This window comes from Gobio gobio (genome assembly GCF_949357685.1).
Source record: "Gobio gobio genome assembly, chromosome: 20".
Lineage (NCBI taxonomy): Eukaryota > Metazoa > Chordata > Actinopteri > Cypriniformes > Gobionidae > Gobio > Gobio gobio.
This window is the reverse complement of record NC_137113.1, coordinates 26,187,083-26,213,838: the sequence shown is the minus strand read 5'-3', so window position 1 is coordinate 26,213,838 and position 26,756 is coordinate 26,187,083. Positions and strand designations below refer to the sequence as shown.

General features: G+C 39.7%; 1 protein-coding gene across 5 annotated transcripts in view; it reads right to left on the bottom strand.

Annotated features, from left to right (window-relative positions):
* The window catches only part of snx29 (sorting nexin 29), a 176,470-nt gene that overhangs the window by 38,386 nt on the left and 111,328 nt on the right, over nucleotides 1–26,756 (bottom strand). For 3 of the 5 annotated variants that reach the window (XM_079845797.1, XM_079845799.1, XM_079845801.1), the window contains exons 16-18: nucleotides 25,452–25,568; nucleotides 22,680–22,735; nucleotides 21,683–21,764 (exon numbers count right to left, since the gene is read on the bottom strand). In XM_079845797.1, the coding sequence (XP_079701923.1) occupies nucleotides 21,683–21,764; nucleotides 22,680–22,735; nucleotides 25,452–25,568 (255 nt within the window). The remainder of the gene's footprint in view (nucleotides 1–21,682; nucleotides 21,765–22,679; nucleotides 22,736–25,451; nucleotides 25,569–26,756) is intronic. The other 2 variants (XM_079845798.1, XM_079845800.1) reach the window with 1 other exon arrangement.

The following is a 26,756-nucleotide window of genomic DNA, read 5'->3' as shown; positions in this document are numbered from 1 at the left end:
AAGCCTAGCGGGACCACGGATAGCGACGAAGCCATCATGCCCAAAAGGCGGAGACAGGTCCTGAACGATACCAGGTTTCCCTTGCGAAACTGGGCAAGGCACTGATAAAACGTCATGATCCTCCTTTCCGAGAGCATGGCGCGGTAAGCCACAGAGTCTATTTGTAAGCCCAAGTATTCTATCTCCTGGGATGGAATCAGCTGGCTTTTGGCCTCGTTGATTCTGAATCCCAGATTCGATAGATGAGATGTGAGCATCTCTGTGTCCCGCTCTGCACGCTCCCGCGAGTGAGCGCATATCAGATAATCGTCCAGATAAGCCGATATTCTGAGCCCCTTGTGTCTCAACGGTGATAACGCTGTCTCTATGCACCTGCTGAACACTCGGGGGGCAAGACTTAACCCAAATGGAAGGGTAACAAATTTGTACGCTTCGCTCCGAAAGGAAAACCTGAGATATTTCCTGTGCGCAGGATAGATGCTTATATGAAAGTAAGCATCCTTGAGATCTACCGCGGTGAACCAATCGTCCCTGCGGATAGCGCGCATGAGAGTTGTGACAGTGAGCATCCTGAATTTGTACTTCCTCAAGTGTTTGTTTAGAACACGTAGGTCCATTATCGGGCGCAAACCCCCGTCTTTCTTTGGAATTAGAAAATAACGGGAGTAAAAGCCTTTTTGAGTTTCCCCCTCTGGAACCCGTCTTATAGCTCTTTTCTCTAAGAGGGAGGATATTTCCTCTTCCAACACACGCGCTGAATCCCCATTTGCTACAGATGCTATGACCCCGTTGAACAGGGGTGGTTTTAGAGCAAACTGAAGCCTGTAACCTTTGGTTACCGTCGTGAGGACCCACGGGTGCGCAGAACACTGTCTCCAAGCCTCTTGGCAAAGAGCCAACGGGTTCAGCTGAACCGAATCCATAGATGGGGTTAAGGCGCCATCTAGTGGACCGAGAGAAAAACGGCCAGGCTCTGTGAAGCTCAGAGACCGCTTTATTTCTGGGTTCATTGCTGTTATTTTGTTTTTGTTTTTCTGCGCCCTCGGCAGTGAGCCTGGATGCGACAGAGAATTTTTTCTTATTTTTAAACCCAGGGGCTGAAGTGCTTTGTGACAATGCACTTGAGAACTTGTGCTTGTACCCAACAGACCACCTACTGGTGGTTGAGTGTTTTGCACTCGACGGATCCTTGTGTGTCGAGGGGAAGCTGAACTGGCCTGACCACAACTTGGAACCATTTTCTCGTCCAAACTCCACATCCTCCGCTTCTTCGCGGGTGGGGGAACAGATATGGCGGACTCGGGAGGGGACATCACAGAGAACCCTAGGTGCTGTCCGTCCCTCCCATGCAGAAATTGCGTCCTAGGTATCCCTCCTCTTTTTGTAGGACGGGATAGCAGACTTTGACTTTGCGGCTGTCGCCGCGAATGACTGCTTTGCCCACGGTTTAGCGTTTGAAGCAGCGGGGGGACGAGCCGCCCGCTCCGTGCTCTGGGGTTTCGCGGGCCTGGATGCATTCAAAAACCTCCTGTTCTGCGCCGGAGGAACAGGACGCGGGGGAACAGGAGGACGCGGTGCTCTCTTGCGTGGCAGGCATATGTCGAACGCCTCACCCTCCTTCTTCTGAAGGTCGCACTGCTGTCTCATCGCTGCAACGGCCGTGCCAAACAGCCCACTAGCATCCATTGGAGCATCGAGAAAATCTAACTTCTCTTTGTCTCCGATGCTCGAGAGATTTAGCCATAGCGATCTCTCGCCTGCGACGGCAAGAGCCATAGTACGGCCGCAGCTTTGCACCGCGCCACGTGAGGTGCGCAAATTGAGATCCGTTATGTTGCAGATCTCCTCCCAGACAGCCGGGTTTGGATTTCCGGCGTCCAGCTGAGTGCCCAGCTCCTCCAACAACTCGGCTTGATAGGCTGTCAACAATGAAGTGACATTAAGTGCCCGCACTGCCAGTCCAGAGGATTTATATATTTTTTGGTACATGGAAGCGGTGAAGCGTTCCATTTTTCCCGGGAGGGAGGGACTGGCAGATGAGAGAGTGGTCCGCCTGTTTGGATGCAGGTGGTGGGCCACTGACTGCTCGACTGTGGGGGGGTTAGAAAGCCCTAGCCCTTCCATTTCACTCACATTGAGTGACGAGTAACCCTTGACGGGCACCCGGTGAGAAAAGGGCTTGTCCCACGATCGCTTCATCTCCACTACACACGCTGGCAACGCGGGAAGAAGTTGTTTCGCCGGTGGAAGGCGAGCAGGGAGCCTTTTCCCGTCATAGATATCCCGTTTAACTCCTGGATCCCCAGGAGTTACGGGCCAGTCGATGCCAAGCTTGGTCGCTGCACGTTTGCAAACTTCCACTAGGTCGCAGTCTACGACCGTTGACGCCATGTCGCCGCTTAGCGCGCTCACTGGCCTGGACGCTTGCGCCGCAGACAGGATTGCATCATCTTCCTCATCATCCGGTTCATCACGGAGGAGGCGAGCTAACATCTCCTCATCCTCCTCCTCGTCTCCCTCCCCCTCATCGCCTTCCGCGAGTAGCTGATCGAAAAGCGGCATAGGTGAATCTACGTCCATAATCTCCCCCCAAGAGGAGCGTGGAAGAGGACGGGATCACCTTTGTAGAAGGAGGGACGGAAGAGAGAACCGGATCCTCTTTAGAAGAAGCGGCCACACGAAGCCTTCTCTCTAAGACCCTGGCCGGCATTACACGACAGTGCGCGCAACTCTCCACATCCGCCAGTGCAGCCTGAGCGTGCTTGACACCCATGCATGCGATGCACATCAGATGCGAATCCCTGCCTGAGATCATGAAACCGCATGCTGCTGGACACGAGCGCGAAGAGGCCTCTTTCTCCGCTGCGGTCTTGGACACCTTCGACATGGTGAGTAAATGAAGTTTAGCTCGCCTTAACGCGTTAGCTACAATAAGAAAATGACTCAGTAACGAGTAGAAATCCACAACAGATTTAGTCTGCACTGCGTTCGGCAACGTCTACCTTGACGGTACGTTTGTGAACTGAAGCAGGACAGGTGCTAAAGGAAAGTCTTCACGGGGAAGAGAACAAGAATGCCGTTTTCGGGGATCACAGCAATATATATAGGGAGAGGGTGGGCTCCTTGTATGAGCTGTGATTGGTCCATCCTTCGGACAGACGTGGTGTAATTGGTGCTTCCATAGTCTATCACGCCTGGGGGTGTTCCCATATGTGAGATACCGAGCTATGTTTGAAAGAGAACAATTAAATACAAACTTAATACTTGAGCTAAAACACAAAGCAAAATACTGTGAGCAGCAAAATCTGGCACTAAAACAATGCCTAGTGGCATATCCACGAAAACAAACTGCATGTCTCACCTCAGACAAACATTCAATCGCTTTGCACAGTATACAGAATGCAACCTCCCCCAAACAAACTCAGACAATGGCTTAAATAGTCACGTTTCCCGCCAAAAACCATTGTCACGGGGTGGAACCTTTCCCCGTAACAGTCATCCCAGAATTACACAGCATAACTTTGTTACCTAAATACTATAAGTACATGTTCAAAACTCATTTCTGACATACCCTCAACATAATACAAACAAACCCAACATATAAGCACTAAAGAAACATTTGACCCATCATAGCACTCACATCTCTCCCCATTTTGGAAAATGGTATAACCGATCAGAAGCCAATTCTTTTGTTACATTATCAATGTCTTTACTGTAATTTTTTATTCATTTAATGTGTCATTGCTGTATAATTGATATGAACTACAAACAGGAGTTCATTCGTCACGTGTTAATTAACAACGGTTTTGTTTTTGCAGCATTTGGGTCATGCTAAGACCACACATAGCCAAATAGGTTAATGAAAAGCATTATCCATGCGATCCACGATCCAGTACAATAAGTAAAGGGTCCCTGCTCTGGCCCATAGTGCACTGGGTGAACAGACATGTGAAAAGCGGAATGACTGTAAAAATCACATTAGCAGGTCTTGGGTGCTGAAGATGAGAGTGAGCAGAATAACAAATAAGGCTTAGTCACAAGCAGCAGGCCATTACAGTTTCACTCATAGCCATTATCTTTAATAGCTTGTGCTTTGTTTGAGTTCAGTCTGGTTTGGTGCGTTCATGAATATAGGATGTTGATGCTTTATAAAGTTTAATTTAATTCTCTTTACAAATTAGCTTGATAGCAACTGCTTTATGATAATCTTATTTATGATTAAACCTTGAAATTCTCTAAACATATTATTCAGGAGGATATTTCAAAGAAGCTGCCACAATCATATTAAGACACACAGAATGAAGAACACATACACGCACACAAGAGTGGTTTTATGGCCTTAACTAAAGGAAATCAAAATGACAAACTGACGGTGTATTAAAGTCATAATCCCATAGAGGCGGTCTCATTAGCATACATATTTATGGAAACAAATCATCCTCTAAAGAGCAATCACTTCCACCCTCAATAATCGCAAATTAATTATACGAAAAAGTGTTTGAGTAAATCCAGCTCTCACTGAAAACTCTTTCTTGACAAAAATAAAACCAACCTCAATTAAAAAAAAGCTCATGGCAGCATATCAAGAAATTCAAGAATTAGCCCTATCAAGCGAAACAACATCCTCAAAAATAAAGTGGCACGTGTTTCACTTTAATTTTTAATTGAATTTCACATGCTCTCAATAGTTCATATTCATTCAATAATTACAATCTAGATTTTAATAGATGCTAAAAAAAAGACAAAAACTCTCTGACGTCATACTCAAGTGTTTTGGGCCATTTCCAGGCCCAATGTTCTGAGCTGTTAGAAGTCACCTTGAAATCAAAATGGACAATTCTTATTTTTTATGGAACATTGCACACATAATTTTTTTTTAATTAATGTGCCCATGTAATCTTTAATCAAAATAACTTTCCCTCCCTCTTTCAATGGCATCTCTTCTCATCTCGGATGACATGTTTACTGGCGTGATCGGGACAACCTGTCACTCACACAACATCACAGCAACAATAGCAAACCACAACAATCCAAACAATTCCTGATGGACAAAATCAAGCCCCGTCCTAACATCTGTTCTTGTTTGAGAAGCTGTTTCACTTGGATATTTGTCACAATAGGGAAGAAAAGACTATTGCATCTTCCATTTCATGCCGACTTTAAGCACACTGCCTTGTGTTATCACATTTCTATGCAGTTGCTATGGTGTTGCTATGTGTTTGTGTTTGCAACATAGTAAATCCCAGTCAAAAAGTAATATCTAGTAAATAGGAAATATGGGTAAATTAAAAACGACTACATTAATCTGCTATAATTAATCTAGTACTGTAAAAGCAGTGTGGATGATTTACAACAATTTGTGAGTGTCACAAAAATCATTGTTCTATTAATTTGGGCATTACTGTAATATGGAGGAAATGTCTATTAGACTTGTGTACCTTTGCAGATTTGTATTACCTCCACTATGGACAGTATAATGGAAAAGTAATTTATCTTTTTTGAGAAATAATGAAAGGAGAAACAAAAGAGCAGCCAGTGTATGATTCATACTAAAAGCAAATGTCAGCCTGGGGGAGGATGCTAATATTTAGCCCAGCTATAAAAGCATTTACAATATCTCATTATATCCATATTCGGAGGAGAAGTGTTCCTTACGGAGATGTGACAAGATGCAGAGAAAAGGCATTTTGTGGCAATTTACCACCGACACACACACACACACACACACACACACACACATAAAAACTTATCTTTGTTCCACCTCAGATACCCCACACCATATTTGTAGGTGTTGGGTGCAATCTTGTCTGAAAATGAAATGCAGGGAATTAATGTTGGTTGGGAAGCATGCCTAATTGGAGGTGCCCAGCTGTGGTAAAAGCTGTGGTTTGACCCCTTCTATTTCCAGAAGAATCATATAAGGTGGCCTCCCCCTATCGCACGGAGAGAGCGTAACCCTCTTTCTACCCATAGAGACTCAAAACACTCTCTAGTGAGCCATTCAGCTTAACTACAGTTGTCAGTGCACAAATAACTGCCTGCTGGAGTGCCGTGGTCTCTTCCTGCCGAGGGCTCCCCGGAGAGATTTGTCTTTTAGTCGATCCTAGAATTATATGCTGTTTTCTAATTTGCCCAATAAGGGATATTTTGTGCAAAAATGGAAATGCACAAACCACCCGCAGGGTTAAATTCACCCATTTTCCATCAACTAGCTTCAAACTTGCCATCCATGATGCTCCTCTAACTGGCCTCTACACATATCTAACTGATAGTTAAGCAATATCACAGGAGCGAATGTGCTGTTTTATTTCATATTAGTGCGGCTGTGAATGGTCCAAAGGCATTAGTTATCTTTAGGGTGGGGTAACAAGGAATGTTGGGAGGTTTTCTACAACATTCAACAGATATTCAGTACAACAGCAAGGCTCCGAGTGTGATCTAGTGGGATCTGTGATGCTACTGACCTATAGGGCCCTAAGTGGTTTAGCTCCTCTGTATTTAACCAATCGTCTACCGGCCTACAATCCATCACACTCTTTAAGGTCACAAAACTCTGGACTTTTGGTAGTACCCAAGATATCTAAGCCCAGTAAAGGAGGGAGAGCGTTTTTCACACTTGGCTCCTAAACTCTGGAATAGCCTTCTTGATAATGTTCAGGGCTCAGACACACTCTTCCAGTTTAAAACTAGACTGAAAAAACATCTCTTTAGCCAAGCATTCACATAAGGCATCTCATAACATTGTACCCCAGTTCAGATCAAATGTGCATAACTATGTATTGCTTGAAACATTATGAACCGCAGCGATACTAATTATTTTCCATTTGCTTTCCTGTTTCTACCAGGACGCCCATCCCATCTCAAATCTTACAAAGATTTCAGATGACCCAACACCAGTGAAGAGATGACCAAACCCTGCAGGACTTGATGACGCCAACTCTGAATCAACTAGGGGTGTAACGGTTCAAATTACTCACGGTTTGGTTTGTATCACGGTTTTAGAGTCATGGTTTTGGTACAGTATGGTATTCAGGGAAAAAGGACTACTGTTAAATAGAAATAAAGAAAATAAGAACAAATAATCTAACTACAGCACAAATACAATAGAGCAAAGATACAAATAAAACAGTGCTTTCAGGTTTTTCAGGTAGGTCTAAAATTAAATAACAATCAAACGTAAAATAACATTGCATATTTGACTGTATAAATGAAAGATTAATCATTTTTAAAAAGCTATTCAGTCAAGAGCAATGAGTGATTCCCTTGTCTTTTGTTGTTTGATTAACAATAAAAACACACAGCAGGAATATTGGGCTGCTGTCACTTTAAGACATAATGCACTGATCCACTACACTGATACCTTACACACATGCGTTGTCTTCCTCGACTGTTAATTTAATGCCAGTTTTACTAAACAGGGCAAATAAGCGTGAGCGCAATTTCAAAAAAGCACAGCAGAGCAAATTAGTGTCAGGTTTAAGACATGCTTTTTTGGGTGTTAAATAATGGCGCAAATATCAGTAAATTGACTAGCGCAAATCTTGCATGACTGATTTAAATACTCTCCTCCCATAAATTTTGCGTCTTAAAGGGAAACTCCTATAAATGCATATGCAATAAGGTCACCCGCAAAAATAACCCTGTCCACACCTTTTCAGCACTAATTCTTACTAATCCTAATCCTAAAAAGCTTTTTAACGGCAAAAGAGGGTTTGCGCTGGCGCAAGCTGTTAGTAAATCTGGATGGGCATGTTGACATAACTTTTGCGTGAATTTGTCCGTTCAAGCGCAAAGAGAACTCAATATTTGACACCCGAGTGATGACGGCATAAACGGATGGTCATTTTCAATGAAGAATTTCCATCATTGTTGTTTCCGTCACAGAATGCTATTAAACACAATAAATAATGTGATACAAAATGTGGTAGAAATGACAATGTGGTTGGAATTATTACATAAAAAAAAAGACAATTATTCTGTGATACATGTAACTCCACTGTTAGTCCACTTTTATTGGACCAAGTGTAGGAAAAAGTGCATTTTGAGTTTACATTTACATTTATGCATTTTGGCAGACGCTTTTATCCAAAGCGACTTACAGTGCACTAATTACAGGGACAATCCCCCTGGAGCAACGTGGAGTAAAGTGCCTTGCTCAAGGACACACTGGTGGTGACCGCTGGGATCGAACCAGCAACCTTCTGCATGTCAGTTAAGTGGTTTAACCCACTGGACCACCATCTCTAGTTTATGTTCCAACAGGGCCAAACGTGTTAAAATTAAAACCAACTGTAATATTATACTGAACAGAATTCTGATGCCGTGTCCAAACCCAGGTTACACCAAGTAGCATATCTTAATTAACTCCATTCACCAGTAAAATCTATTTATACAGATTTGAGCACTGATTCTGGAAAGTACACTCATCATGGTACAAGGCCCTACAATTTGACACCCACCCCCAAGTTCACTCTACACTCCTATTCTACCGAGACAAAACATTTGCCAAATTATGCAGAAAATAGAATCCATTTGGAAGATTGCTGTGCCAGAGCCATGGTGTAAAAGGAATGACAGAGCCAGAGAGAGAAATGAAGAGAGGAAGGAAAGGAGGAGAGGGAGCAATAAGGAGTGAGAAGAGAGTTTTTCATTAGGAACATTCAGCTGCAACATCTGTCACCTGTGTGCGAAGTGCAAGCAGGAGTGTGTGCGCATGTCATGTTCACATGTTCAAGCGTAACCATTATCCTTCCAGATGACATTCAAGAACTTCAAAAGTTAAACCCAGTTCGTGCTCATAGTGACCGACAACCGATGCTCATTAACCGCCAGACGACGCGGTTATGTTAAATTAGAACTAAATTAAATTATGGATATAATGGATGTAATGGATAAGTGTCTGTTACCCATTAAAAATACCAATATTAGTTTTCCAGATTGCGCAAATAGCAGCATAAACAACAGAACATGAGGATTCACACAATGTCACATCACACACCTGCAGTGCTTCTGTGAACCGCAAAAAACATAATACAATTATATATAGGCCTATATGCGAAATATGTTTCACTTACATGATTAACAGACTAATAAAACAAAAGAAAAATGCTGAGTTTGTTTGTTTGTTTTTGTGACGCGCTCCACAAAAGCATCATACAGTTTGTTTTCTTTACTTTACAAAATCACTTTTTATAGTGAGTGTACACGAATAAAAGTAAGCCCTTTACAGTTTTACTTACAGTCTTCCTCTTATATGTATGACCATAAATGACAGAGTATTTAAGTTGTTTCTGCTATTATAAGGAGAAAAATCCAAGTGACCAAATGAAAAAAAAAATCCAGGTGCCTCACACACACACACACACACACACATCAATTCTAGCATTGCTAACTAGACATCGCAGTTCATTATCAAAATAAAACAGTCAACCAAACATATAAAAAGTCCTGTATTTGAGTCCTTAATGCAGTTACGTTCACACACAGTTCAGTTACTTAAGGGAGCAGCAACAGCATCAAACTCATACCAGTCAATTGTCAGGACTCTCAACCACATTCTCGGAAAACATCTGAAGGTTTTAGATCCAGTAACTATTCTCCAAGTGAGCCGTCAGTTTTGTGTTCTACACCTGACTCAAATGCTCTGCTCTCCACTGACATATAAAGCTGCTTTATTATGAAGATCTGATGGATGAACTTGTGGCTTTTCAGTTTTATGGAGTCGTCATCTTGGATATTACATTGGTCACTGTTGGTATGTCGGCCTCTCCAACACGGCACTGTTCGGAAGAAACACCTTACAGCTTCCCATGAAATCCACCAGCCTGGACTGGGAGAAGGTAAGGCTCTTGTTTGAGTTAAGAGACTAACCTGATTTACCTTCCATGACTCTAAGGTTCAACTTCGTTCTGGACAAAAGGGGAATGCAGAAAAGGTAGAAGATCAGACAATCAACCGGCTGAAACATCAGAAGATCGTTGAGTGGCTGCAGACAGGCAGGGTTGGCCTTGGATGCGGAATGGCTCCCAAGTTGTGGTCCAAAGTCACAAAAAAGGAGAAGAGAAAGCTTGTGATATAAGAGGTTATAAAGATGGAGGAGGAAACAAAGATCAAAGCAGTGAGCCACCAATTTCAGAGCAATCGACCTATCGGTAAGCCCCTCCCCTCATTGGCAGATGAGCCAATAGCAGTTGAGTATCAGTTGCGCTGGGACCGGAACTCGGACATCTTTAGGTGTCAGCGCCATTGAGATGCATTGGAAAATCCGAAGCTCTCATTGGTTTGATGGTGTTTATGCTACAAAAATGCTAAAACGTCGTGCCTGAGGTACTGTAACACTGATTCCAGGTATCCTGAGAGGATTTTGTGTTTGTCATACTCTCGTTAAGTTACGATTAAAGTCCCTGCTAACATACAAACCTACTAACTAACTGTTCTCACATCATGTAACACTGTAAGTCAAAAACATGAAGGTCTACATTTCAGTGCCTCTCCATATTAAACTGGTTATATGTAAATTAACTTAATTTTAGATATGTTTAAGGTCTACATTATCTGTCCTACTAAGGAGGACTCCTATTTTGATGGGTATTATAGTCTACGGGTATAAGGGAGAGCTCGCACGCAGTTTATCGGAGTTGTTTTGCAGATACAAAGTTTAGCAGTTATTAACTGCACCCTCGAAAAGGCATACGCTATGTGTATATGTTTGTTTACTGTTAGCTGTTTGAGTGTTTCTGTGTAATTTGCTGTGTATGTTAATGATAATGGAACGGAGAGAGATAGTTTGTGAATGAGGCGTTAATGCGCACTTCTTATGCTTTGTTTGTTCAGCTCTTACGATTATTTTTTGGAGTGAATAACAATGTAATAAACTTGATAAACCATCAGTTAAGTTTGGCCATCATTTGGACGGGATATACGCTACAATCTGTGTGACAAAAACATCTTGGGATAAGGTTTTCACACTGACAGCTGTACATTGTAAGATATAGCAACTCCGTTTGTTTGTCCGAGTTCGCAACAGTAACTAAGGGGGGCGGGGCTTACCGATAGGTCAATTGGACAACCTGGGAGGCAGTCGTAGACAGGACCATAACCTGGGCGGATTTGTGGAGAATACCCCAAGCAAGGTTGAGCTTCACCATCCGGGCCACGTACTGTCCGACACCTTTCCTAGTCCTCGGAACCTACACCTGTGGTATGGTTCAGTAGAGTCCTGTCAACTTTGTAACCACAAGAATCCAGGCCTGCGGCACATACTATCTTTCTGTAAAGCAGCACTGACGCAGGGCCGCTACAGATGGCGCCCCGACCGGCTCCTGCGCAAGCTGGCCGAAATCCTGGAAGCTCCCTCAAAAGATCGTCACAACCTCACTTCAGAAAGACATTGTGCTTTGGTCCACTTTTGCTAGGCTGGCCATCTTGGCAGAGCTGACCATGCCATGGGAAGAAGGAATGGAGGCTGCCTATGAGCAGAAAAGGGAAAGGTATGCAGATCTGTTAGCTGCATGCTCACAAGCTGGGTGAGGGCACTAACATTCCCGGTAAAAGTTGGGTGCTTCACTAGAACATCCAACCCAACGTCTCTTGAAATCTCTTGGCCCTCAAAGACCTGGAAGAAGAGGCAGAACAGGGGAGCTATTGGCTCTGGCTCCGGAGGAAAGATAAGAAGTGAGCAAAAAATGGATTCTAGGGCTGGCTGCAGGGGGCGGTACACCCCGCTCCTTCACCACCTCGAGATGTTCCAGGATGAAAGGAGTGAAACATCAGTGACGGGTGGCTCCCGGCTGATGACCTTGCAGCTAGCACGCTGGCAAAGGCGGAGGTGCGTCTGGCAGAAATGCCTTGCAGGTGTACCCACCTGTGCTTCCAACTAATGACTTTTTAAACAGTTTAACTGATGTCGGTTAACCAGGTAATTATGAGCATCCCTAGTTACATGGATGAATGGTCAGATTCGCTTCTAGCTTTAGGAAGCTTTCTGCAATTGAACTGGAAGTAAGTCTTAAAAAAACGAAGTACAACTATGACAACCAGCATTGAACCAGTATTAATGTAATACTATAACAAAACAAATTATACACTACCGTTTAAAAGTTTGGGGTCAGTGTGCTTTAAAAAAAAGAAAGAAAAAAAAATTATACTTTTAAGAATGCATTAAAATTTATCAAAAATGATAGTAAAGACATCTATAATGTTACAAAGGATTTCCATTTAAAATAAAGTTTCCTTTCAAACTTTCTATTCATAAAAGTATCCTGAAAAAATGTATCCTCAAAAATATTAAGCAGGAATAAATTCAATTTCAAATATATAGAAATGAAAAACATTTATTTTGAATTGTAATATTTCACAATATTACTCTTTTTACTGTATATTTGATCAAGTAAATGCAGCTTGGTGAGTTTTAGAGACTTAAAAGGGATAGTTCACTCAAATGAAAATTAGCCCATGAGTTACTGTATTATAATGTGTATAATATGTATAATAATAAAAACGTATCCATCACCTTGAAAAATAGCCAAAACAACAATTAACAGTTAAAGGCTGCTTAAAATAACAGAATAAAATAAAAGGCAAACGGCAAAAATAATCTAGACATGGAGCTGGTGTGCCATCCTCAGCCTGAAATTTCTGTCCAACACACATCGATCTAATTTGGTATAAGATTTGAGGCGTGAAGCCCTCTAAAATTCTAAGCCAGCGTGGGTCAAGTCAAACAATGCCGAGAGCCAGCGTAGGCGTGAGGGAGCGATGCAGGCAGGACTGAGGAGACAGCAGCAGATGGGCCCATAAATACTGAGTCTGGGTTAGTGCAATCACGCGGCAGCATGTGAGGAGGGCAATTAGTTCTCAAACTCCACTAAGATGTTTAGTACAGGTGTGATTGCAAATGATTGCAGCTCAATTTACAAGGAGATATAAAATAACACAATAGGAAAAATACAATTGGCAATAGTGGAAATAAGGCAGTAGTTCACAATCAGTGGGTCACAGGTCTGTTCTGAATGGACAGTGAAAGTAAGTCAGAGACGCGACACGGCTCGGCTCTCTGTGTCACAGAAAAAAGCTCATTTTCATGAACATGATTTCTGCCCGAGTCCTATCCTGACTGTTTTCCACTGGCTGTGAGGTGAAGACCACATGTCCCAAGATTCTGCACTCAAACGTGCCGTCATCAAACCACGCCTTTGTTTTGAACAGGCGACCTCTAGTGGACGGAAAAGTTACATAGTGTAGCTTTAATCAAGGTTTTTATTTTTGGTCAAATCGTTACAGCCCTAATCTAGGGTGACTTGAGGGTGAGTAAATCATGGGCTAATTTTCATTTTTGGGTGAACTATCCCTTTTAAAAAAAAGTAAACGCTGGTTTAGAACATCTATAAAAAGGTCCATCCAAACAAAGTCTCACTATTTTGAAATGAAATGCCAATGTGAAAGATATTACTCAAGGCCCAAATCAAACATCCATGAAAAACTGATAGCCACAATATTGCTCTCAAATTTATTATATTTGTAAAAGGATTTGAAACTCCACTTGAGCAGCCAAGAGAGAAAAGCAGAGGAGGGAAAGGCAGAGGGAAACTGAAAAAAGGGAGTTTCATGGAACTGACATCTTGTCTCCTCAGCCAGCTATGAAGAAGTCATTGAGCCTACCCAGCGTTCAGTGAGGTTCTGGCCCCAGTGAGCTCCAGCCATCCGTTCCGTTATGAATTAGTCATGAGTGCTGCTTCATAGCCATCATAATGAGGATGAGTAAGAGATCAGTTCTGCTTTGTAACGAGCACCGTTCTAAAAGGTTAAACATACACCTTCTCCCTTCAAGGGGTTAACCTAATAATCAACTATTCAGACATGAGGAAACACCACAGCAAAAAGAGACCTGCCATAACCCATGACAAACTCCTGAAAACCTCTTTGTATGATTGATGACATGGAAAAAACTGGTACTTTAATGTCTAATAGGCTGAATACAATGGCTGGATACTTTTCTGTACTGAAAAAGACATTTTGTAAGATACAACCAAGAAAAACGAGTGATGATCCATTTATCATGAGTGCCCTCCCTGCCAGATTTCAATCAAACAGAGTGGCACAATAGCCAGCGGGCAATTTTTTATGTCGACGTGCAAAGTACTTTGCAATTAATAACAGCCCTGCAATGATCTGACTGCAATGAGAATCATTATCTTACTAACCGTCATCGTGATTCTCATTATAATCATAATCACCGGCTTCACCAGCCTGATCATCGTTACACTATAATCAGCGTAATATCCTTCAAAATACATATGTAGGGTTCAGATTTGCGCACTGCGCCGTGCTCATGCATGCAGCATCTGTCATTTTCTTTTTTAAGTCAAGCAAGATTCAGTTTAAATGAGACTCTTTTAATGGGCAAGTGACTAGAGGCTGTGATATTGATATTAGAGTCTTCGCTACATCCTCTTTGGGGAGAGGCTATGACATGAATTACGGATATGTCCCCTCTTATGCGGATTTATACTAATTCAATAGTCACTTATGTGTGCATATTCAATGATATCACTGCAGAAGTCATTTAAGATGGACTTACATAATATCAGCGTTCGGTTACTGGGGAGCATTCACGTTAGAAAACACGAGTACAGACATCATTTGGTTGGGTTCTCACCCTAATCATTAGCTATAGGAAATATTCAGAATGGAAATAAAAAGGGGAGGAAAAAAGAGAGTTATCAAATCTCATTAGTTCATAAAAACAAGAACTTTGCAGAGTTGGGAGGCAGTGGGCTCAGCTGGTTTTGCTGATCAAAGGGAATAACTCATTTTAAAAAACTAAATTCTGACTGAGTACAGTGCTTGTATATGTGCACTTCAGAAAGCTAAGAGCAAACCCAGAGCACTGGAACAGGAAAAGCCTCGCAAAGGAAGCTATTCTAGCCACTTTTTAAGTATTTAGGGCAAAAACACTGTTACTTTGTTGAGAGCATCAGTGTGTCAGGCCGGGCCAGTCTACTAAAATCAGCGCCAGAATAACCTTAACAAAATGCAACACTGCTAAAGTGGAATGAACATGCAATTAACAGCTTTGTTATACATGTATTGATCAAATGACATATGATTTATGTATGTGTAGGTGGGTGTGTGTGGGTGGTCCAGGTATTCCCTATGGGGCCCAAATGTCCCCACAAGGATAGTAAAAACATTTTTGACATTGTGAGGACAAAATATTAGTCCCCAAGAGGAAAACATGAGTTATAATACTACTGTAAATTATTGTTTTTGTTTATTTTTGAAAATGCAAAAATGCATTTTTTTTCCATAAGGGTTAGTTTTAGGGTTAGGGGATAGAATGAGTCCTCATAAAACACAAAAACCCAACATAGGTAAAGAGGTAAGGAGATAGGAGGTAAACTTGTTTATGAACAGACTACTTTTTCTGTTGCTATGCAGACAGAGAGAAGGGGTAGCACAGGGAACTGTATGGAAAAAAAGTTACCTACTAGGTCACGATTCATTTTCAACAAGAGGGATGAGTAGAACAGAAAGGTGAAACTACCCCAAATATAAGTGCAGTAACTGCACACACCTCCCCAGTCCCCACAACCTTGTATATCAAGTATGCCATGATCCAACACTGCTGAGAGTAAATAGATTATGAAATTCATACATGGGTGAAGTAATTGTAAAACTATTAATTTACTGATGCATTCATTTCATAATGTTGCATATAAAAACACATGGGAAATGCATAATAGTTTGCTCAAAACATTTTGGCTGACATGTCAGTGGCGAGCGTTTACTTTTTTTTAACCAGGTATGCTGGGTGGAGCGTCATGTCAAAAAACGTGCTCGGTGTAGATAAGTTGAATGGGTTTATAATAAGTAAAAGTATTTCTAATATTTTGGACCTTTTGTTGAAAGTTACTTTTACCTGTTGGGACATGCCTTCATAATTAAGCACCTGTAAGAGCTGTTATTGTGATGTTTGAGTTAAGGTGTTACACAAAAAATGTGCATTTGCAAAATATACTAGGTGGCACTATTGACGCAGAAACTACATGCTTTACATTGCATACATTTATGACACAGTCCGATTTAAATCAGAGATGACAAATAAGAAACAACATGGCAGATGTCAATTTAAATGTATGCCAGAAGTATTTTTTAAATATAATATTAGTAGCTATAATAAATCTCATTTTCCTCTGGGCCGCATCAAATCCCCCATATGCCTGCAAACCAATGAGAATGTCGGACATTGATGACAAAACATAACAGAGCATTAAGTGTTATCACGTAAGCTTTATGGTACACCTCAAACAAGGGAATTTATAGTAATTTATACTGTTAATATTAATTAACAAGTCCACGGATGGCTTGGGTATGCAGAGCATTCGGAGCTTATATGGACCACACACCCCTGATGTATATATGTGTGTATGTACAGTGGGGAGAACAAGTATTTGATACACTGCCGATTTTGCAGGTTTGCCCACTTACAAAGCATGTAGAAGTCTGTAATTTTTATCATAGGCACTCTTTAACTGTGAGTGACGGAATCTAAAAAAAAAATCCAGAAAATCACATTGTATGATTTTTAAGTAACTAATTTGCATTTTATTGCATGACATAAGTATTTGATAAATCAGAAACGCAGAACTTAATATTTGGTACAGAAACCTTTGTTTGCAATTACAGAGATCATACGCTTCCTGTAGTTCTTGACCAGGTTTGCATACGCTGTAGCAGGGATTTTGGCCCACTCCTCCATACAGACCTTCTCTAGATCCTTCATGTTTCGGGGCTGTCACTGGCCAATACGGACTTTCAGCCACGACTTCAATGCTCTTACTGAGGTAAGGAGATTGTTGGCCAAGATCTCGCGATACATGGCCCCATCCATCCTCCCCTCAATACGGTGCAGTCGTCCTGTCCCCTTTGCAGAAAAGCATCCCCAAAGAATGATGTTTCTACCTCCATACTTCACGGTTGGGATGGTGTTCTTGGGGTTGTACTCATCCTTCTTCTTCCTCCAAACACGGCGAGTGGAGTTTAGACCAAAAAGCTCTATTTTTGTCTCATCAGACCACATGACCTTCTCCCATTCCTCCTCTGGATCATCCAGATGGTCATTGGTAAACTTCAGACGGGTCTGGACATGCGCTGGCTTGAGCAGGGGGACCTTACGTGCGCTGATTTTAATCCATGACGGCGCAGTGTATTAATAATGGTTTTCTTTTAGGCTGTGGTTCTAGCTCTCTTCAGGTCATTGACCAGGTCCTGCCGTGTAGTTCTGGGCTGATCCCTCACCTTCCTAATGATCATTGACGCCCCACGAGGTGAGAACTTGCATGGTGCCCCAGACCGAGGGAGATTGATCGTCATCTTGAACTTCTTCCATTTTCTAATAATTGCGCCAACAGTTGTTGCCTTCTCACCAAGCTGCTTGCCTATTGTCCTGTAGCCCATCCCAGCCTTGTGCAAGTCTACAATTTTATCCCTGATGTCCTTACACAGCTCTGGTCTTGGCCATTGTGGAGAGGTTGGAGTCTGTTTGATTGAGTGTGTGGACAGGTGTCTTTTATACAGGTAATGAGTTCAAACAGGTGCAGTTAATACAGGTAATGAGTGGAGAACAGGAGGGCTTCTTAAAGAAAAGCTAACAATTCTTACTGTGCAAATTAATTATTTAAAAATCATAAAATGTGATTTTCTGGATTTTTTGTTTTAGATTCCGTCTCTCACAGTTGAAGTGTACCTATGATAAAAATTACAGATCTCTACATGTAGGAAGTAGGAAAGCAGGACCTGCAAAATCGGCAGTGTATCAAATACTTGTTCTCCCCACTGTATGTATGCATTTATGTATGCATGTATGGAGCAATGCGAAGTTGCAGTTCTTTCGTCTCGACCTCTGATGTCTTTGAAGAAAGGTGATATGAGAAAAGAGTAAGAAGAAAAGAACAGGATGATAAAAAGAGAGAAAGGTGTATTCTGTTAGCTGCATGACCACTGATGAGAGCTGCAGATGCTGCCTGCCACCCTATAAAATCTCTTAATAAGACACCATTACCACAGCAATTCTGATTTACAGCGGACATTTACAAAGGCAAAGCAGCACCATTAACACTTGAGAATGAGATCACAGAACACACATATAGAGTAAAGGACTTTTCTGCGAGATATCACCAAGAACGTTTGCACTGAAATAGAGGAAAACACCAGAACAACACAGCTCCAGTAAATCCACATTATAACAGTCACTACATCCGCTTTTTTAATAACCCTTTCCGGCAAAATTGCATAAGCGTGAATGAGATGTTTTAGGCAGCCGTTATATTTTTTCATTATGGGACATGAAACGGAGAATGTAGAATTTTTCACAACAAAACAAAGCTCTGGTAATATTACTGAAGATCAATTACATTCTTTCTATGGAATTCAACGGCACTTATTTTATAGAGGGTAATTTCAAAGCACAGACGAGAAGTAGAAACACAAAAGTGGGAAATGGAGTAGCTGCAATTTCAGATGGTGGTGGTAATCTGCTGCCAGGAGATGGCTGATGCAGGACTCCAGACTAAAAAATATTTACTTTGGAGCCACTGACATACAGGAGACTTTTTGAATTTATTTATTTTTTGCCAAACTATACCGTCACTCAATATAGATCAGAATGCACTGTAATCTATGCTGATGTTTAAATAATTTTGAGGATCTACTGCAATGGATTCACACCACTGTTAGAAGGACAGTTAGCATGTGAAACGGCTGCAGAAGCATATTTATAAATATATGGGTCAGTTCTTAGATTTCATAGATTGATAAATTTGTTGCCTTTTAACCAACAAACACTTTTTTGAAACTTCCTTCAAAAATATATTTTAAAAAATCGTACTGACCAAAATTTTTTAATGGCCGTGCATATTCATACAGTAAAATAATTCAATACAAATAATTATAAATTATTTAATTTACAACAATTACTAATATAATAAGTAATATAAAATATAATATAATAAATATTTTTTTTAATTATATTTAGTTATTTTTTAATACACACACATCTGCATTTAAAGGTGTGGTATGTATGATTGACAGCTAGAGGTCAACATAGGTACTACCAAATTCAAAATATTAGAGATCGTTGTTCCCCCCGCCTCCTCAGACTCGACACTCACGCGGGTTGCCAGCTTGAGGACACACAACAGGAGCGAGCGCAATTGACAATGAAAGCCGAAGAGACTGTTGATGAGTTGATTTATCCGTGTTTTAATCCGTGCTCTCGTTCATAGAGATTTTTAGATGGATGCCGAGGCTTTTACAGTAGGTCAGGTAGAATCTGCGATCTCTGATCCAGTTTGTTTGCTGGTTTCCATGGCGGCTGCAATACGATGTGTTTTCCACCAACTGGCAACCTGGGGTGTCGAAATACTATTGGGTAAACTGGTGGCGTGCGGCATCGCACAGACCAAAACAAAAACAGACATTCCGACATGGAACGGACATTTCAAAGTAGAATCATTGGTTTTCTGAGAAACAAATAGGTGAATTTAGCATTTTTCCTAAATATCTACAAGCATATTATGGTATTTTTATGCTTTAGTAAAGTGAAAACATACATAGAGCACTTTTAAATGCTTTTAGCTCACAGAGTGTGTAGTTGTGGCAGCTATTAGGTGTTGAAAACGTTAACTTTGGCCTCCTGGTGTACTTACTCACACTCTCTCTGTCTGTCTGTCTCTCACCTCATTTTTTCCCTTCCCTCTCTCTTACTGTGTGCCAAAAAAATTGGGTAATGAACAGACCCCTGACAACAGCTCTAAGGGTTGTCTTGACCCCTTTAACTGCACCTTTTCATTACTTTTCAAGAACACGTTGTAGTCTAGAAACAGCACATTTAGTTAATGCCTAGTTTCCCTGTGCTATGCCAATCATAAAACCCTAACTGGAAGTTTTCTGAACACTGGCCAATAAGAAAAATCATGATGGGCTCTTGAAAATTGCACAGGTTTGCTGCATGTGGACACTAGTGGACATCTCTCTGCATGAAAGATTAAATTAATGCAGATATTTTCCAATACATACAAACATGCAGATGACATTAGTGCTCACGTGACAGGCACACTGCCTGGAGTCATCAATCATATCAAAAAATGAGAAGCCCTGATATATTGGGTTAAATCTAAAATAATGGAAAGCATTATCCATCAGTCATGCCTTGAAAAAACAATGGATCCATTTCCATGGGGATCCATTTCAAGGCCAGACTCAAGGGAACACTCAGAGAAAATCGAAAAACGCTGTCAAAACCAATTCACTCAGCAAAACCAACTAATATGTGGGGCAATATCGCTACTTACGAGGGTCTCCTGGTAATCTATACCTTTATAGAAAGTGCATGGGTCACTATTGCATGAAAATAGCAACATTACAAAGTGTCAAATCATCATATCACCTGTATTCTTTATATGTCAACATGGCAGTTGTGGCGGACACAATGTGCTTCAGTTTGGGGTCATTTCAACATGCTTCTCTCTGTTCTCTTTTCCAGCAGTCTTACATTACAGTTTGTTTTTTGTTTTTTTTACTTATATTAGTTCATTCTAAACTAAATTGGGGAGATTTATTTGTTTTAACATAGTCCTACTTGCAATAAAAATGTGACCGAAATACAAATGTACAAAATACTCCAAAAAAGTATCAAACTCTTCTGTTTCAGATGTACTCTTCTAGTACTTATGTATACAGTGTATTTCCTCAATACAAACCATAGCTATCATTTTAAAATAACTTTCATTTAACAAAAATTATTACATTATATAATGCCTTATATAAGAAGATCATTACAACACTGTCAACAGTAAAAGCTGCTTTTCTGAACAAATGATATAGTAAATATTGCAACAGTCAATTGTAATATCCCAAAACTCAATATTTTCAACATTTATGGCCATACATGAGTCTAGTTCTGGGGGAAGAGTGAATTCTGAGCCGACGTATGACGTAGGATGCAGGAGTAGCATAAGCTTGGATGAGATTAGATGCCTCTCGCGGTTCAAACAAATAGTGCTGGGCAGCAAACTCAAGCTCCCCTGAAATTTGTCTTTAAAAATTCTAATTCGTGACCATGTTATCCTCTGCGCTTACACTTTGATCAAAACGTCATGCATCAGGTCAGAGTTCACTCTTCCACCGGAACTAACAAGCCAGTTATTATAGTTTATAAAGTTCTAAATATGGATATTTTTCTTACAAAAATGCATCACTTCACTTCAGAATGCCTCCATTAACCCACTCAAGTCGTATGGATTACTTTTATGATGGATGAATGCACTTTTTGGAGCTTCAAAAACTCAGGCTCTACTCACTCACTCTCACTTATAAATCTTGGAAGAGCCAGGAGATTTTTAAATATAACTCTGATTGTGTTTGAAAGAAGAAAGTCATATACACCTAGGATGTCTTGAGGGTGAGTACATTTTGGGATAATTTTCATTTTTGGGTGAACCATCCCTTTAACCATGATTCACCCTTCACAACCTTCAGTCTTTTTTTCACTTGGCTTAAGTCAGCTAACTTGTCATACAGTCCAGATGAAAGAGCATTTAAATTACATACTGTGAGGAAAAAGGGTGGTAAGGAGTATTTTCCAGTAGTACATGGTGGATTAAATTCTGATTAAAAGAACTACCTGATATACATGATAGGCGTTGGCAGCACGACCTTGAAGGAACACAGAGGGGATCCACACGTTGACAAGGGCACGTTGACTTCTTAGAGAGACAGGGAAGGAGAGAACACATGGGGAAAGTCTAATTAGAAAACATCTCAACAGAGACGTTTAGTGTAGCTACAGCCACTTTACCTGCCCAGGCGTCTGAAAAAAAAAACTTTCATCTTTTAACAAACAGAGGGGGGAAATTACAAATATTGTCGGCATTAGCCATGAACCCTCTGAAGTCGGTGGAGGCACCAACGCAATCGAGAACTTAAAATACAAATTTTTGGTCATTCTAAATTTGTGTACACTCACAATAACAACAAAACATTGAGGTTTATAAAATTATTAAAACAGGAATCACAAAAACGAACCGAAACCCAGGTACAGTCTTTCCCATCTGAGCTCATTATCTGTAATATGGTCACAACCACGTGCAGCGCAGGCTATTCATGTGGTATAATCATCCATGTGAGACACGAACACCCTTCATATTGCCTCGATTAAACAAAGCACCAAGCTTCATCAGATGCATCTACATTTCGCTTTGAGGAATAAGCCAGTATTTACCTCAGAAGGCGGCTTAATTCAACAGAGAATATAATTTGTCGTACAAAACGAGGATATAAATTTTAAGCTCTACAATGTAATATAAATACAAAATAAAAACAGCCTTTTACATGACAACAAGTAACGTTGTGTGCATTTCCTTCAACTGTTTTTAATGATTGACATCTTCTCATGTACAAAGGTTACAGCTGTGTGGAAGAGGTGCATAAAGGCTCCGAATGTAAAAACAGAAGCAGCATTCAAGCTCCCTATTTTTAGCAGAGTCTTTTCTGTCAGATCGGAGGCATCCTTTATGGAATTCCATACCATCGATTTGATTCTCAAAAGAGGCTTGCAGTACACCACCTCCAACACACATACATACAAATATAAAAAGAACAGCGAGTAGGAGGCCACTTACGTCTCAAAGTCAGATAGGCTGGGATCGTCAGAGGTCTGGCTCAGGTCCCCTGGCACCTGTCCAAAAGCAGAGGGCATGAGGTCATGGTGAGCATTTCCGTTTTCTGATTAACACATACTGCATAAAGTTCCAAACCAGCTACATTTTGTTGTTTACTTTCTTATCTGATAAAAGCATGACAGTCCAGTAATACTCACTGAAAAATGAAAAAATGTTGCTCTTTTAATTAAATCAGAAAATCTATATTAGGAAATGGCCAATTTTTACATGAAGCTCTCGATGACTGCACATTTATCACTCATTCCTGAAAACAGATGAGCCTAGCCAGGAACATGCTCTAATCCAATTTGAGTGTGCATCTTATCTTGTGGTGAAAGTGTGGTAATGTCAGCATTTACAGGGGTCACGACTCACAGGCTGCTGCATCTTGGCAGGCAGTGGCACCAGAGAGGAACAGACACATGAGCCATGGAGGCTAGATAAACCTTCCACCGTATACAGTTCAGCACAGTTACAGAAGGCCATGGTTCAAAGCCACTGCCGTCAGATGTATCAAAAAGTAATCAGTGGCCAACAGATAAGCAGTGAACAGGGAAGAGAGAGGATGGATGGAAGCCACAAGGTGAAACACACTGTGGCTGAGAATGCCACTAGAGACAGACTGGTCAATTTAAATGGATACTTCATCCAAAAATAGAACAGAGCTTTGTGGGAAGAACAGACCAAAAATTAAAACGTTATTCACAGAACATTTTCCAGTAACACTTTACTTTTTTATAGTGTCTTTGTCACAAGTTACATATACTTACTTGAGTAAGTACTATGTAACTACGTCACTTTAAAATGAAGTGTAACCTTGCCTGCTTATTGGATTAATAAAAACAAACACTTTTGGAATGATTTACTGCTATGTCTCTCCATCACATCCCTTGGCCCCTAATGGTTTCCCTACGACTGTACCTAAATGTATAATTACACTGTAACAAGGACACCTTTAAGCTCTCAAATCTCATTCACATTCAGACCAAAAAAAAAAATCTAGTTTCTTCCCACAAAGCTATCACATGGCTTCAGAAATCTTGGAAGTGCAAGTCATATAGGCTTAATTTTAGTCACATAATTTCTTAAATATGATGTATAATATAACTAATATCATATCATATCATATCATATCATTAATATAATAATAAAATATAATATAATATAATTAATATAATATAATAAATATAATTAATATATAATATAATATAATATAATATAATATAATATAATATAATATAATATAATTAATATAATATAATATAATATAATATAATATAATATAATAATATAATATAATAATATAATATAATAATATAATTAATTAATAATATAATATAATTAATATAATAGAATAGAATTAATAGAATATAATATAATTAATATAATATAATATAATATAATATAATATAATATAATATAATATAATATAATATAATATAATATAATTAATAAATATAATATAATATAATATAATATAATATAATATAATTAATATAATATAATATAATATATAATATAATTAATATAATAAATATAATATAATATAATATAATATATAATTAATATAATATAATATAATATAATATAATATAATATAATATAATATAATATAATTAATATAATATAATATAATATAATATAATATAATATAATATAATATAATATAATATAATATAATGGTCACACTATAGATTAGGGGTCCAATTCTCACTTTTAACTAACTATTAACCATGACTTTTGCCTCAATAAACTCCTAATCACTGCTTATTAATAGTAAAGTAGTTGTTACGTTTAGGTATAGGGTAAGATTAGGAATACAGAATAAGGCATTAATATGTGCGTTATAAGAACTACTAAACAGCCAACATTCTAGAAATGTGCATGCTAATAAGTAACTAGTTAACAGCGAGAATCAGACCCTAAACTAAAGTGTTACCAATATAATATATAAAATTGTTGGGTTTTATTCCATTGCATGGCAAGGCCAGTGTAGCGATCCTTCAATAATTTTGCGTCCCATGGCAATAATAACAGCATATATTTGGAATGACCTGAGGTTGTAGTAGTAGGACTGGGGCTGACAATATTGAATATTATTCATGTTGACATCTTTGACCGACATGAATATAATGTAGTATATTGGTGATCGAAAACATCGAAATGAAGACATTTTAGGCGTGTCACCAAGAAAAATGCATTTGACTCAAGTAGATTAAAACAGTGGCCAGTGAAACTACTGTATGCAGTTTATCATTTGTACTGTGCATTGGGGTATATGAATAATGGCCCACAATTCTTAGCGAATAATCTGAATAATTAAAATGTAAATAGGATGTAAATTGGAGTGAAGAGGTTTGCTTGTGTCATGTAAACTTAATCTTACTGCAATAAAGTCCTTGGAAATAATCACATCATTAGTGCACATGAACAGTCATTCACTCAACCCGATGTCATTATATAAAAAACTTGTTTTCTATTCAAAAATATTCAAAAAAGATCTATGATATGCCCTCATTTAGCTAGCTAGGTTAATGCGTTTGAGACACAAGAAAGGTAATGGTGTATTGGCACAGACAGTTAATGATGGAAGAGGGGGCAGACCTAGTAGCAGACAGCGATCTGCCCAGAGTGCCTGGACTGCAGAGATAGAGAAGAAAGAATAACCACTCAATGAAGGTACGGTTTCACACACCCACAGAGAGGCACGTGTGTGTGCTTGCATGTGCTTACTGGGCCGCGCAGGTCGATGAGTTCCTGTCTCATCTGTCCAATCAGGTTGTCCTTCGCCATGAGGGAGCGGTACAGCCTCTCGTTAAACTCTATCAGCTCTCCGTGCATCTCAGCCACCTAAAAAACACACACATTGACAAACTCGCATCAAACTCCCACCGAAATAGGCTGCTTAAAAAGCACTAGTGTTCGGCAGCTGTCTTAAAGCAGGTTGTAGTATGTGACATTTTTTAAAGGCACACTGAGTATGAGTTAGCTGTGTTTTGACTCTCAGGTGTGGAAGTGTTCAGCCGGTGAGCGTAAACTGCTCGTTACAGCGAGTCTCACACCTGCCCGGCGACTCGTCAGCTGTCACTTAGAGTAAGTGACACAGACATAGAGGCAGGCTCCAGTCTGCGATTCAGAACTTGCATTCATTTGTTTATGGAAATCATATGTCAGGGGATGTTTGGGTTGGCGGCGTTTTGCCTGACAGAAGCATCATGTCACTTTTTGACATGTTTGTCCTGGTTGCCGAGCCGCACCTGGCCAGACAAACAGGCCTGAATGAGTCAAAAAATGAGTAATGAAAAATCCTGATCTTGAAAGTGACCACAAATGCCATAGAACTGCATATTCAAATACGTTTTTGTAAAAAGGACGGACAAAAAAAAGAAATATAAAGCAAATTTTGTGGTTTAGGCTACTCTACATATGCAACCAGAACGCTTAATGAGCAAAATCTTGAAATAAACGTGAATCCATGCCAACGGCCCATCTTTTTTGTTAGAGTGAAAAGACAAATTATGTTGCAAAGTTCTCTATCATTGTTATTTTATTGTATATTGTATATTTATTATTTTATTTTTAAACATTGTTATACTTTAACTTACATTTCTCTTTATGCATAGTGTCTAAAAAAACTTTTTTTTATATTGTACACATTTCATATTTTCATTTTGATCTTGGTATCTTACAAAATCATTTATTGAGCTATTTTTACATTTGTATATGTATATTTTACATTTATTTGACATCATTTTCATTTCTATCTTTTATTTATGCATGGTTCCTAACACGAAAACACTTATTTTGCATATTTAATGTTTAAAATTTAGGGTACATTTACACAACAACAATGCCACTTATTAAAGAAACATTACGCACACATACACTGAACACGTAATATTCATGATGTCACCATTTTCACAAATTCACGTTTTTGTAGTTTACACAGAGACGATAAAGTTATTGTTTTCAAAAACTTGCATTTTGAATCCTGTTTTCAAGAGTTTATGTTTTCAGGCCCCCAAAACGGCGTTGTGT